Genomic DNA, 15,111 nt, shown 5'->3' with positions numbered 1-15,111 from the left:
AGCCAGCCAGCCACCTGTCATAAACCAATCCATCCATCTATCCACCACCCATGCACTTCTCCATATGTCTATTCATCCATTCTTTTTTCTATTCATCTATCCACCTACCAATCCATCTCTCTACCGTCCGTACATCCATCTGTGCAGTCATTCACAATTTACCCACCCACCCATCATCCAAGCATTGATTGTCCTTGTTGAATAAAAGTTAATGGTTACTTTAAGCCTTAAAGAAAACATCTGTGGAGATTGGTCATTTAGGTGGAGTGGGTGAGGAGATTCTCCTGTCAGTTAGACTTTCCAGAACATAAAATCTTGCTTCCTTCTCCCCTGAGATACAAACTCCCCTAAATATACCAGTCAGTACTTCAGAGGCTGTGAGCATATAACATCCCCAGAGACTTGACAAGGAATTCAAAACTTAAGAGTCCAGAATAGGCAAGTTGCCTCTGGCACATTCCACCACTAAGAAAGCTTACCCAATGCTCCTCACCTAGCAGGCTGAACAATGGACCCCAACTCACTATTATGTCAGTGGAAACACAGAAAGGCCCAGAAAAGCCCAGACAATTCCTTCACAAACACCAGTGTTGGACATCTCCTGGAGATATGACACCATGGGACACTCAGGAGCCAGCATCCTAAAGAAAGGGAGCCTGGCTTCTCCAGGTGTCCCCCTGAACTGCAATAGAGGCAGCTGGCTGCCAGCTCTGCAGGGATGACCTGTTCAGGGACTGCAGTGACACTCTGCCCCCAAACAGACACCTACTCATAGCCCCTAGTGGAGAAGTAATCACAAAGTAGCCACCAAGCAGTGGGGAAGCCAAAACAAAGAACCCCACTGTACAGCAATGAGGACAAAGGTCATAATTGTGTCTCGCACTGGGCACTGTGCCTAGATGCTTAAATATATCAACTTATGAAGGCTTCCTAATTCCCTGTAAGGTGGGTGCTATTACCAACCTCATTTTACAATCAAGACACAAAGAAAGTTAAATAATACGCCTTAGGTCATAGGACCATAGCAGGACACAAACCCAGGCTCCTATCGACCATGTTTTCAGCCATGGATGGCTCTACAGCCACTCTGATACCTCATTGCAGACACGGGAGCATCAAAGGCAGTCTATTTGATGGGGCTCTGAGCACAGCTTCCTCTCTGAGCCCTGGTGCAGGATGGTTCCTCTTACCTCAACAGTCCACAGCCAACATCCTATCCCATGGCATTGACGACATCAAACACATCATCAACCCTTCTTGTCTCGGCTCCATCTCAGAAACACTGGCTTCTTCGCAGTGCACTATTTTTGCAAACTTCTGAGGACCACATGGAAGGTGAGAGACTGAGCTAGGACAGGGATAGGACAGGAAGGCCACAGGCAGACACCCAGGATGACAAGACTTCATTTTAAGGAACAGCATAGCCACCAGCCAATCAGATCATGCCTGCTCACAGATTCTGGAAGTCAAGTTGAAAGAGAGTGTGCTCCTAAGGCCAGGACAGTTCCACAAGTGAAAAACAAAAACCACCACATGTGTCACCTGAGTCCAGGGACCGCAATGCTTTTTTTGGATTAGGGGTTTAATTAAGAAAAAAAAAAAACAGGATATGGATTCCTAACAGCATGGAAACCCAGTCCCACTCAGTATCCTGTACAAAGAAGGCATTCCGTCATTTTAGCACCTTTCCCCGAGACAATAGGCTACACTTTTCCACCTAAGAATTGTTGGCTGGAAACCACAGCTGGAAGTCTGTGAGTGTGGACGTGGCTCAGCACAGTCCCTGAGGAAAATGATTAACGGTGTTCCCAGGCCTGCTATCTGGTGGTTCAGATGCTGAATGTAAGGGCTGGCCTTAGAATACATTGCCTTAAAGACCTTCTTCTGGGCACTGGGGGAGCAGGGGACCAGCGCGCACAATCCCAAGGCCTGAGCTCTGGCAGGACTGGGCAGTGAAGGCCAAGGCGGAGAGCGGCAGGGGCAGGGCATCCTCAGGGCCTATTCTCACTGCTGCTGTAGAAGAAGGAAGCTGGCTGTCCATGGAGGCCTTGCCTAGTAACAGACTGGCCAGGGTGAACTTTGTGCAATAAAAGGCCATCCTTCAGTAGCACACAGGTGACTGTGGCTGAGATGTTCCTTGAGAAGTCATGTCCAGGGGCTGAAAGATACAGGAGCTAAAAGATGCAGTGGCAAACCCGCAGAAGACGCAGAGTATGCACTGGGGAGGGGGGGGGAGGAGGAGGAGGAGGAGGAGGAGGAGGAGGAGGAGGAGGAGAGAGTGACAACTTGAGAAATAAAATAAAATGGGCTGGAAAACAGGTTAACCATGGACCACCTAACTCCACATGCAAAATCAGACTCAAAGTAACTCAAAGATCTAAACTTTATGGTTTTACAAGAAAACCGACGGTGGGGGATGGAACCCTTAATGGAGTTTGTCTGGTGATGCCAGCACTATGTAAACTGTACGTGCTGCTGTGAGCCTGTCATCTCAACACTTGTCAGACAGGGACATCCTTATTTCCTGTCCAGACAGACACCTGGTGTTTAGGCAGTGACAAGAGATGAGCGCTGGGTTAATGAAGCACTCAGCATGGTCCTTCCCACATCGACGAAGCTACAGGATAAGACTTAACAGGAGCACCCAGACCATCCTGGCCTGGGCGGCAAAGCTGGCTGCCCTTGCTCCCAATGACCTACAGGCGTGCTATGAAAGCAAGCCGCTACCTGGGACACAAGGACACAGGCCACTGTGGAATTCTCATGCCCACTGAGGTGTAACTCAGGGACAAGGACTACCTCAGTCTACCTCTATCTACCTTTAGCACCCCTGGGATATTACAAGTTCCTCCTGGAGGAAGTAAATCAGGTGACCCAGGACCCAGACCTTGCATCTCATAGGCTGAAAGTTCCATGTGTAGCCATACTCCCTGGCCCATCTCTTCTTTTTCTATTGAAAATAAAGTTATTTTTGTAAAGCATATTCTGATCACAGTTTCCCCTCTGTCACCTCCTCCCAGGTACTCCCTACCTCCCTATAGCAAGGATTTCTAACTAATATTTGGTATCCAAATTGAGAAGTCTTATAAGGGTAAAAAATAGCATATATTTGAAGACTTGGTACTAAAAAAAAGAAAGATACATTATAAATAGTGTGAGAGTTATTGTTTGCTAAAACAATATTTCAGATACATTTGAATGAAATGAAAGGTCTGACTAGACTGGACGACGAAAAGGAATGGAGTTTGGATGCATGTTGTTGCAGGAAAGACTCTTGACATCGCTACACTGACTGAAATGGCCACAGACAAAATGGCAAATATCTGATTCCCTTCTATGAAATACCTCAAACAGGAAAAATTACAGAGAAAGAGCATGGTCAGTGGAGTACTCTCAATGAGTTCAGAATTTCTATTTAGAGAGTGGAAAATTTTTAGACATAAGAAACTGGTGCTGGGTGAGGTGTTACTCAGAACTCTGAAGTGCAGGCAGGAGGATCAGGAGTTCAAGGCCAGCACAGAATACACGGTTTGTTTGAGGTTAGCCTGAACTACATGAGATCCTGTCTCAAAACAGACAGGCATAGAGATGGTTGAATAACACTGTGGTTAACATCATGGAATTGCATTTTTTAAATGGTTAATGTAGCATATATATCTTACCACAATTAAAAACACCAGTTTTCTGGTTTTCACAGGTGACCATGTTAAACAGACAAAACAGGAAAATCAAGCTAGGATTCACACGGAGAGAGAACATACGTCATTTGTCCCATTGGGCCTGGGTCACCTCACTTTGTACTATTTTTCCAGTTCCATGAGAAGCTTCTTCCTAGGGCAAAAACTCATGGTTGCCAAAGTCACAGAGAGCAAGTGATGTTTGTGGGAAGAGTCCTATACAGGCCATGTATACTTCCCCATCTAAGGCACAGGGAATATTGAAGAAGAGGGGGCAGGAAGGATATAAGAGCCAGATGATAGGGTGAGTGGTGGAATGCCCTGGAATACAAATGGTGCAATCACTAATAACAATGACTAAGGTTACCTACATAAGACCTACCCTACAAGAGTAAGTCAAAGAAGGGGGAGGGCCTCCTAGGGTCCTCTTCACTGCTGAGCTTTTAATTCTGAGAGACCTGGGATGGGGGGATCACTGTCTTTAATTGTGTACTCACTTCTAAACACACCCGATTCCAGGAGACAGCTCCAAACCCACCATCAGATTGCCCCAGTGAAACTCAAGGATGACAAAACAAATCTAGAGATAGGAATGGGACTAAGGTTTGTGGGGAAGAAGAGGGATGGACAAGGGTGGTAGGGTGGTGGGTGAGCAGGTGAGCAGGTGAGCAGGCGAGAGTGGTAAGGATGCCTTGTTCTGTTTGCATGTGGAAAATGTACAAAATAAATTCAATTCCCAATCAGCCAACTGAATGAGTACAGAAGGGATAGTGAAAACCGGCAGCCCTCTCTCCTTGGCTTAAACAGCTGTCTTCAGAGAGGATCTCGGAATAATATCTTCTCTCCATAAAACTTCCATGGACAGGCCTGAAGGAATAGCTACCTCCCCAACCCGTGTGTGTGTGTGTGTGTGTGTGTGTGTATGCACATGGGCACATTTAAAGTTATTTCACCAATCTGGAGAGATGGCTCAGAGGTTAAGAACACTTCCTACTCTTCCAGAGGACTCAAGTTCAGTTTCCAGCATCCACACTGCGGCCACAAACATCTGTCACTCCAGTTTTAGGGGATCTGATGCCCTCTTCTGGACTCCTTGGGCACTGTGAACATGTGCCACACATACACACATGCAGGCAGAGAACATACGCATAAAGTAAGTTCATATACATATGTACATAAGTATACATAGCAAGTTGTATAAATCATCCCACCACGTCCTTGTACTTCTCCAATGGCTCACATCATGGTTCTCTCAGGCAGAGCTGGTCCACAGCCGCTGGCTACTGATCCCCAGGCCGCCACCTCTGCCCCGAATTCCTGCTTTAGAAACCACGCCTTTTCATTCAGTCCCCATGGCTATGTGTGGCTATTTACAGTTACTTGGAGTCAAACACAGTCCTTACTGACTCAGTCAGGGAGAACAACCTAAAGGTTCAGCCTGATGTACTTCCGGGTAGCTGCTCCACAGGAGAATTCCTTGCTATGGAAAGTAGCCATCCCCAAGGCTTTTCTTCTTCCTCTTCCTCCTCCTCCTCCTCCTTTATTTTTTTTTTTAAAGAAAAACAGCAACAACAAGGAGGAGCAAGAGCCTCAAGAAGAAAGAAAGATGCCAAGCAACTCTTTCTAAGTAGGAAGCATAGCTTTCAACCCTCCATTTTTGCCTCCTGCCCCATCTAGACATTCATTTATTTGGATAATCTAGCGAGAGACTCCCCAGAGTGCAACCCTGGGTGGGCCAGGGACTGCGAGGAGAAGAGTTTTTCTCCATGGAAAAGGAAGGTTCCGCTCCAGCCTTACAGGCCTATTGATCAGCTGATTTCCCACACCCCTTGGGAAGCTAGTCAAGACCCAGAAGTGGCTGCAATCACTGTCCCTCCCTCACAGAGGAGAGATGCTCAGAGACAAGCAAAGGGATTAGCTGGGACACTTCTAAAAACTCCTCCTACAGCCTTGGGAATAGCACAGCTTACCTGGATCCTTCAGGAGAAAGCTACTTCCCAACTTCAACATGCTTTTCTTTTTTGAGACAGGGTTTCACTGTGTAGCCCTGATTGGCCTAGACTTTGACCTCAGAGATCTACCTACATCTATCTACCAAGTGCTGGGATTAAAGGCATATGTCACCATGCCAAGCCCAGCATTTTAATGAATGAAAATTAGTTTTCCTTTTTCTTTTCTTTGATGTAGGATCTTATTTAGCCTAGGCTGGCTTCAAATTAGCTTTGTAGCTGAGAATGACCTTGAATTTCTGATCCTCCTGCCTTTGCATCCTGAGTGCTGGGATTATAGTCCTATTACAGCGTGCCTCCTTAGTGGGATGCTAAGGATGGAACCCTGGGCTTTATGCATGCTGGGCAAGCGCTCTGTCAACTGAGCTACATCCCCAGCTCAATGAGTTTTCCCTTTTAAAAAAAGTATATTTAAATGTAGTTATTATTCAGTATCCATGGACTTCTAGGAAGCCTCTCTCACTTCCCCATAGACACCAAAATCTGCGATGTTCAAGTCTCTTGAATAAAATAAATGGTGTATTGTGCTTGCATATGACCTGTGCCTATCTTCCCATGCACTTTAAGCCATCTCTAGATCCCTTATAACAATACCAGCAAAATGCAAATGCTATATAAATAGTTATTTTATTGTATTATCAAGGGAATGACAAGGAAAAAAAATCCATGTACATTCAGGACAGATGAACTTTTTTTTAAGTATTTTTGTTCTGTGGTTGGTTGAATCCATAGATACAAAACTCAGAAATACATAGGGTTGACTGTATTGCCACAAAGCAAATCACAGTGGACCCAAACTGATGGTTTTGTATGAAGCTAGTTTAAGGAGAGAGGGTTTTCTTTTCAGTACAATGTTGTTAGGAAGTGGCCTTTGGGTAGACTTGTGTGCTCCCTTGAGATAGGTGACTGTGTGGCAGTTAGCACATCCTTCTATCTCCAGGCTGGTCCAAGAGCAGGGTCAGTGGTCTCCGGCCAGGTGAGTGGGCAGATCCAGAATTTCCTCAGCTAGTTCTTGCATGGAGTACACAATTTCACAGCCCAGAGACAGAACCACCTCTGCCTTCCCAGCTGCCTGTACCTGTCCATATTAGGCAAAGAGGCACTTGACCTGCCACAGCCTGTGTGTGTGACTTCAGACGCCAGGAATGTCTGATAGGCTTATCCAAGCAGGAGATAGTAGCTGGGTACTCCCAGCTTTACCCCTTCCACTCCTAACTCTCCCCTGCTCTCAGCTTCAGGCCTCCCCAATGGCTTCACTCAGGTCGTGCAGGTGCCACATGGCAAGCTCGATCATGTGTGAGACCCACGACATGAGATCTTCATGGGGAGGTGGTGCTGAGGTGGCCATGAGGAGGGGTCACACGGGGGGAGGAAACAGAGTGTGACAGCCCAGCTGGATGCTCCCCAAATGCACGCTTGTCCCTCTACAGTGACAGAGGAAGAGGGCTGTCTTGGTTGTTCCTTTGTTGTCATCACATCAGCTATTCCCACATCTCTGACTGGGACAGGAGTCCGTGAGTCATTTTCTGCAAGTGTGTTTTTCTGTAAAATGAACAGTACCTGCTGGCCTGCAATCATCACCCAGTGTTATAGAGCGAGCCCAGGGAGATGCTAGAAGGTGCTCTGGACTGGGTGGCAGGGCGTCTAGTCCAGGGAGGTTGAGGTGAGGTTCTTTGCCCATGGTCCTCCTTCCTTATAGCCTGGCTCTAAAGCGGGGGTCCTTTCCCCATCTCCTTTTCCCATCCATCCATCCATCCATCCATCCATCCATCCATCCATCCATCCATCCATCCTGCTTTCTCAGGCTCTTCCTGTCCCCTATCCCTCTTTCTCATTACAAAAGCAATGCCTCTTTCTAGATTGTTTTTCTTCTGTCCTCAGCTCTGCCAGACAGACTCCCACCTACCTGGCAAACTCCCACACCATCCACTCTCCTCCAGGAAGCATTTCCAGACTACCCAGCCAGTTAGTCATTTGTTTTCCTATATTCCTGCATACTGGGGCACACACCCCTCTCCTAACACTTGGGATTGTGATGGCTCAGTGTTTGCCGATCATGAACTATGCAGTAGACAACACTCAAGGACTCCACAAGGATGACTGTATTTAACCCTGACAGTCACTATGACAGTCACTGTGAAAAGCATAGAGATAGTACAGCTGCCTGCAGAACGACGGAAGGGTTTACAGGTACCTAGAGAAGCTTTGGTGAGTAGTATTAACACTCAACTGGTAAATCATTAAATATACAGATGAATAAGGAAGTAATTACATTCCTGGCTCCATTCTAAAAAAAAAAAAGGCTCAGGTGAGAACTTTTTTTTTTTTTTTAAGACAAACTATCATATAGCCCAGGCTCACCTTGAACTCCTGGTCCTCCTGTCTCCACCTCCCTAGTGTTAGGATTACAGATATGAGCAATCACACATAACTCTAAAACTATTTCTTTTTAACTATAATTTAAATTTATTATTATTATTGTGTGTAGGGATGTGGGCCATGGAATGTATATGGAGGTCAGAAGATATCTTTGTGGAGCTGGTTTTCTTCTTCTACCCTTACGTGGGCTCCAGGGATTGAACTCAGGTCACCCGGTCTGCATGACAAGTGCCTTTATCCATTGGACCAACATCTCAGTATCCCACTGGCAGTCTTTGTTGGGTGGTGTAGCTCAGGCTGGCTTCAAATACTGTGTAAAAGGTAAATTAACTCCTTCTTTGTTGTTGTTGTTGTTTGAGACAGGGTTTCTCTGTTTAACAGCCCTGGCTGTCTTGGAACTCACTTTGTAGACCAGGTTGGCCTCGAACCGACAGAGCTCTGGCTGCCTCTGTCTCTCAAGTGCTGAGATTAAAGACATGCACCATCACCAACTGGCTGATTAATACCTTCTTACTCATCTTTCAAACCACCTTTACTGTTGGATGACTACCTGTGCTGTGGGGATCTACAAACACCTGCTGCTGGGGCAAACAGAGATAACCTGAATCCCAGCAGTGCTCCTGCCTGGCTCCCCAAAACAGCTGTGGCTCCCTGTCTGTCCCACACCCCGCACATGTCACCTGCCAGGTGAAGAGAACACTATTCTCTTACATTGCTTCTAGAATTACATACGTGCATGGATTTGGAGGTGTGACTGCTCTATACCAAATTACATATTGCAGGTTCATCTGGGCCTGGCATAATACCTACCAACCTGGATGTCACATCTGAGTCAGGTGTGGCCCGAGCGCCAAGGTGGCATCAATCTCCAGAGAGTTCATACGATTTGATCCTTGGTTCACCCCATTCTTATCCAAAGCCACACCCAGGGAATGAATTATAAAGAGCCTAATGAAACCCTCATAAATATTAATAGGTCATAAACAACCGTCTCGGGCTAAATTATGCAATGCACACTGGTGCCAGTGCTCTGAAGGCCTGCTAGGTCATTCTCATTTCTAGGCACCTCCGCTGGAGCCCTTCTCCCCGGAGATCCTGGTCCTCCTGCCACTGCCAACAGCACACAGGCAGGTGTGGATGGAGATTTGGATGCAACCACAGCACTTAGCACATGCGGGTGGGGAACTGATAAGCCCAAATCAACTCCAGATGGTACTGGATCATGTGCCCCTCAATATAAAGAAGGGGTCGGGACGAATTGCATTTGTGCCCACTCATGTCTGTGGGCTAATGGGGAGCTTCCATTAAGCCAGGCATTCATCGCGCCTGTATTATCTGGAATAGGATTTATGATCAACCACTTGTTTGCTAAAGTCTAGTATTTTTTATCTGGCTGATGCTAAGCATAAACTATTATGTCAAAAAAAAAAACCAAACATACTGTGTGAACAAGTCAGTGTTTGTCACGTGGGAGGACACGTGGGACCCATCTTCTGTGGTTTGGCTTGACTCACGAGAACAGCAGCACAGCCTCTTAGAGCTGAGTGCCCATCACCCATGCATGAATCTGGCATGGGAGGGCCTGACCAGAGAAAAGTAAGCAATAAAAGAACACCTGTGTTTGTCTGCACTCCCAGTCCCGGGAAGCTGCTCCACCCATGTGTCAATCATGTGTGGAAGGGCTGTCAATTGCGGTAGCCAAGTCTCCTGGATTTTATTATTATGAATCCAGAGTCAGGGCAATAAAAAAAAAATTCACTATTGAGTTGGGAGAGAAAGATTTACCTTTTGGTTCATAGACCTGTCAAGATGGGACCCAGACATTCCAAGAGGAGAGGAACCTGACCTCGGTATAGAGCAATAGAGCAAAATAGCCAACATGTAAGGGAAGAGAGAGGATGGGAGACTGCATGGTGGGCCATCTTGCCTCCATGAGTGAATGGTTTCTCTGTCAGCTTGACTGGTTTGAACTGGGTTGCTGAAAAGCCCAGCAAAAGCAACCTTAGAGTCTCAGTGGAGACTGCTGGTCCCTGTTCAGCTCTTCCACTCCTCAGCAAGGATAAGACAGACTCCCAGACATTCCAAAGGCCTTCATTCCCCTCACAGAGGCCAACAACTCAGGCTTGGGGCCACTATTGACTGAAGCACCACAAACTGAAGATGCTCTCGTTTTCTTTGTATCTCAGAGTGACCTGTCAGCCACAGGCCATGGAGACTCTGCTGCTCGAAGCCACTCGAGCTTGTAAACTAGGACCGGCCAGACACGACAAGCCACCCTCTCACTGATGATTTTTCAAAGCGCACCCTCAGAGCCAGGTGTGGTGGTGCTGCCAGTAAGCTTAGCAATCAGGACGTGGATGCAGGAGACCAGGAATTCCAGGCTGGTCACTAGGACATAGTGAGTTTGTGGCCAGCTTGGGCTACGTGAGACCCAGGCTCAAAACAAAAGACATTGTGGTAGCCAGTCTCTCTCAGAATGTTCACCTTTGGATCGGCCACCAGGGCAATGCCACTTCCTAATAAAACAGCCCTAGGCAAGGTGACTGACTCACACCTTTAATTCTGGCACTGAGACAAGAGAATTGCCTTGAGGTCAGAGCCAGCCTGGGCTAACAGTTCTAAAAAAAATCCTCCATGAGAGACAGTGTATCAAATAGTGACCACACAACTTCTTTCTATGGTACCCTCCTTATATGACTTTCTTGGGGGTTGCAGGGACCATACATGGGGTTCTTTTAAAAAGAAAGCTACCATATACAATGACTAAAAATGGTAACTCAATTCCCCAGAGAGCCATGAACCGGGAAATTACAACTTTGAAGGAGGCATTGGGGAGGGGCACCCAGGGCATCTGTCTTCTCCCTTTTCCTTTGTCACCCTGCTGTCTCTGCTTGAAGCTAGAGTGTGGCAAGTTTTGGACCAGCATGAGGGGAGAGGGACTGATGGGGGTCTCTTCTCATGGCTGAAGTGCATGTGGTTTTGGTACAGTTGGAACACTGGCCTGTACTCTGCACATTGGTGTATTGGGCTCAGGAGCTTGGCAGCTGTCTCCCTGGGGCAATGGAAAGCAGCCGTATCCCACGGTGGCCTTAGCCACTCCCCATCACCAAAACAAAAACACAACAGGCTCCATTGCTATGGAGAGTTCAATCCTCTTGTCCTGGGATTGGCACAGACTAGAATTCCATGGGCTTTGCTGAGCTACCTCCCGAGAGATCTAAATACCGTGCGTTCAGTGTTAACCTAAACACACAGCCTGGATCTGCACCAGCAACGAATCTCAGCTTTAGCAGCCTGTCGAGCGATGACATGTCAGAGATGTCAGAAGAGTGATGTTCTGGGCCCTAGGTTCACTGAGGCTGCCAACAGTGGGCCACAGGGCACACAAGCAGTTTAGGGAAGACTATCTCATCCACAGGTGTACTCTTGAGCAGAGACACGGATCCTGGGAAAGGGGCAAGGAGATGTTCAGAAGAAAATACCAGCAACTACCCCACAGCTCAGACTGGGAAGACGGCTCAGTGAGCACAAAGCTTGCTGAGTGGGCATGAGGATCCGAGTTCCAATCCCCAGCAGCCATATAGAATCTAGGCAAGGAGACAGACATCTGCAAGCCCAGCATTGAGGGGACAGAAACAGGAGGATTGTGGGGGCTCACTGGCCAGTCAGTCTAGCTGAAATAGCGAACCTGGAGCTCAGTGAAAGAGCCTGTCTCGAAAGAGCAATGGGGAGAGCAATAGAGGAAGATGACTGAAGGTGACCCCCGGCCTCATATGCACACACACAGGCAGTGCGCCCACCCACACCCCACCCCACAAAACCAAATGGGAGGCTTTCTAAAATGTTCACTGCCAGTAGACAGGCACTAAATGGCACATGTTAGGTGACACCGTGCTTAAACTGTAGACTCACACAGAGCCACCGTGCTTCCTAGAAGTATGAATGCAGCTAAACAATTGCTTTCTTGGTCTGCACATCTCTAGAGCAGCACAGGGACCTCCTGCAAGTGTCCGATGCTCAGATGGGATGAAGGGTACCTTGTATACAGAAGTTGCCCAATAAAGAGCAGGACCCACAGGCAGCAGGGTTGTAGAGACAGGAGGATTAGGAGATAGGGTGGTGCCGTTTGTTTCATGCCTCCATTTTGCTTTTGGCTTATTCCCTTGGAGAAAGTACAAAGGGGTAGCGGTGGCCACCACAATTGGATCAACTTCAAGGCACCCCTTCCAGGCAATGGCAGCCGTCCCCTGAAAACCACAATATAGCACCCACAGGCACATCTATTAAGAACCTCAAAATGGCAAGATAACATCTCTGCAGTTTCTTTTCCATAAGAAACGTCTGTGGGGTCCCCTTACCTTTGTGTTCATGCAGGCTTTCCCTCGCTTGTACTCCTTGTGGGCGCCATGCTTATCCAGTTTGTGCCAGAGGGCCTTGGCCTTCCAGGTGTTCACCTTGGACTTGAGCTGAGAGTAGAAGTTTCTATGGTCCAGTGGATCTAGGTCCAGGAGGCAGGTGAGGATGTTGAAGGCCTGGAGGGTGCCTTTGCACGTGGTAGCTTGCACAAAGTTCTCAAAGACCTGGCTGGCCTGGGCCTGTTTCTCATCCTCATTTTCTCCCATGGTTCAGGAGCTGCGTGGAACCGTGGTGTAGAGGGGTCCGAGGGCTACCATAAAGTGCTGTAAAGGTGTCACACCTGCAAAGGAAGGCGTTGACAGGTGAGTCTCACATCCTCTAAAGGGACTAAAGGCCTGCTCTTGATTCCGCACGCTCGCCGCTCCACCTGGACCTTATTTGGAGAAGGTCCAATGTACCTTCTAGCCTGGCATGACGCCTTGCTGGCAATCTTGCTCCCCAGCCCCCAGTCCTTTCCCTGGCTGGAGAACTGCAGATTGCACCCAGCTATATAAATACACTCCAGAGAATGTCAACAAGGCTCAGGCAATCATGCTGCAAGTCAGATGGCTCTGGAAACGAGAGTAGGGAAAAGGAAAAGGCCAGACAGGCACAGCCGATTTAGCACCTATGGAAACCTATTGTTCTTGGTGCTGCAAATGGATTAACAGGAATTTGACCTGGTTATAATGATGTCAGTGCACAGGTAAAAAACCCCACAGACTATTATCTTCCTCCAGGCACTCTGACCCTTTCCACCGATCACCCTGGGGTCAGGTTTTCCCCAATACAGGTGACAAGTGGCAACCTCTTACAACTTCTGTTTCTGGAATCCACTGGAAGCATCTACATCAGGCAAGCAGAAGACAGAGTGACATGGCCTTCTCTTTGCCAATAGTGAAAGGATCCTGGTCTGTGCAAAGCCAAGCCGAGAGCTGTCTGAACGAGCGACTGGACTGACGGAACGGGCACATGCAACAGGGTATTCATTCGCATCGCTGAAATATTTGCTTGGGTTTGGGGCATGCTCCCCGCCTCCCTCTCTCTGGGTCATTCTAACCTCAAGCATGTCTTAGAAAAGTCATTTCAGCTTCAAAGGGATGAAATGACGGAAAGCCACTTCTCCAAAGCAAAGCTTTTTTTTTTTCTCTAAATGCATGCTTAGAGCAAGAAGGCCAGCGAGAGGGCTTTGAACTGGCCCCAGTGTTGGGGTTCTGAGGAACCTGGCAATGGGAAACTGGACAACACACAGAGTAAAAGGCCCCAGGCAGCTTCGTGCTTCCCAGATCAGATCATTTATGAAGGGCACATCTGGATCAGAGGTTGGTTTCAAAATATCCAAAAGCAGTCAGGAGGCTGTGTGTTTTTTTTTTCCTAATGTCTGATTCATCCACAACAGTTACTGGCACCTTGGCAAACATCAGCATTGCACTGGATGCTGGGAATACAGAGATGGCTCGTGCAGAGAGAGACCCCAGCTGGGGAAGAAGATAGAACAGTGGGCAAAAGAGCACTGTAGCATTTGGACAAAGAACCTGGGGTTTCTCAGAGAAGCAGGTGTCCGTCCTACTGAGCCTGGAGAAGCCTCCAGGAAATGCCAAATTGCTTCTGTTGTAGGAAGGAGAGGGATTGCAGTACAAGGTCAGGGAGTGGACATTATGGGCCAGCAAGACACCCTTCAGCGGCATGAGTGGGGAAAGAGCTGGTTCAGTTACAGCAACAGTAAATTCAAGGTGTTAACAGCTCAGGATTTCTGCAAAAGTGATAGATCAGGGGTTCTGAGATCAATCGTGGCAGATCTCCTCCAGGTCAAGGGGTATACACGGCTCATGTGGGAGCCTATTTTCCCCCTCCTGTTCTTCAAGGGTATCTGCTGTGCAGGCACTGTGCCCACATGGAGATTAACCTCCGTCCCTGTGTGAGGTCTTAACTTGCATATGTTGGCCAGGCCCATCCTTCAGGAAGGCCTACCTCGATACCCTGATCCAAGCCGCCCAACTAGTTACACAGGTGGAGAAAGCTAGCAATCCCAGTGCCCTGCCTAGCTTGGAGGAGACATGAAATCTGTCTCTTGTGCTCCCTTCGCTCCTCTGACATCCCCGGCACTTGCCTGGCATCTCACATCAACACTGTGGCCTCTCTGCGGGTCACACTTGCCACCCAGAAAGCACCCACAGGAGTGGCTCATCGCTTCTCTGTGTGTGTTCATGTTCCCAGACTTGTCTATCTTTGGAACCAGAACAGTGTGGCATTGCATGGGGGCTGTGGAGGGCAGCTAAAAGACAAAACAAGGCTCCCTCTACAATCCCTAGTGAGGATGAATTGACCTTGGAGTGCAGTGGGTGACCTTGGAGATTTGGGAGCAGGTGAGCAAAGCCCCTTCACCACCACATGACCTCATACAAACCACTTAAATGACAAGACTAGGTTTCTTCTAAGGGAAGGATGATAACCTCAGGCCAAGAAGTGCTGGGCATGTGTGCTAACATATGAAATGCATGTAACACAAGCTATATCCAAATCCACTCACCACTCCCAGCTTCCTATCTAAAATCTGTCTAAAACTGCATACCATTAGCAAGTATCAAGCCAGATCTGTCTCCCAGGAGACAATTACAAACCTGAAGAACTTGTCTTCTCTCTCTCTCTCT

The 15,111-nt window shown here is 47.8% G+C and overlaps 1 protein-coding gene across 6 annotated transcripts in view; it reads right to left on the bottom strand.

Moving 5' to 3' along the window:
• Mical2 (microtubule associated monooxygenase, calponin and LIM domain containing 2) overlaps positions 1-15,111 on the bottom strand; it is a 137,662-nt gene that overhangs the window by 76,726 nt on the left and 45,825 nt on the right. For all 6 annotated transcript variants that reach the window (XM_013347680.2, XM_005351008.3, XM_005351007.3 and 3 more), the window contains exon 3: positions 12,424-12,761. In XM_013347680.2, the coding sequence (XP_013203134.1) occupies positions 12,424-12,687 (264 nt within the window). In that variant the 5' untranslated portion in view covers positions 12,688-12,761. The remainder of the gene's footprint in view (positions 1-12,423; positions 12,762-15,111) is intronic.

The sequence above is a fragment of the Microtus ochrogaster genome, chromosome 8 (assembly GCF_000317375.1).
Source record: "Microtus ochrogaster isolate Prairie Vole_2 chromosome 8, MicOch1.0, whole genome shotgun sequence".
Classification (NCBI taxonomy): domain Eukaryota; kingdom Metazoa; phylum Chordata; class Mammalia; order Rodentia; family Cricetidae; genus Microtus; species Microtus ochrogaster.
This window is presented reverse-complemented; position numbering and strand designations above follow the sequence as displayed.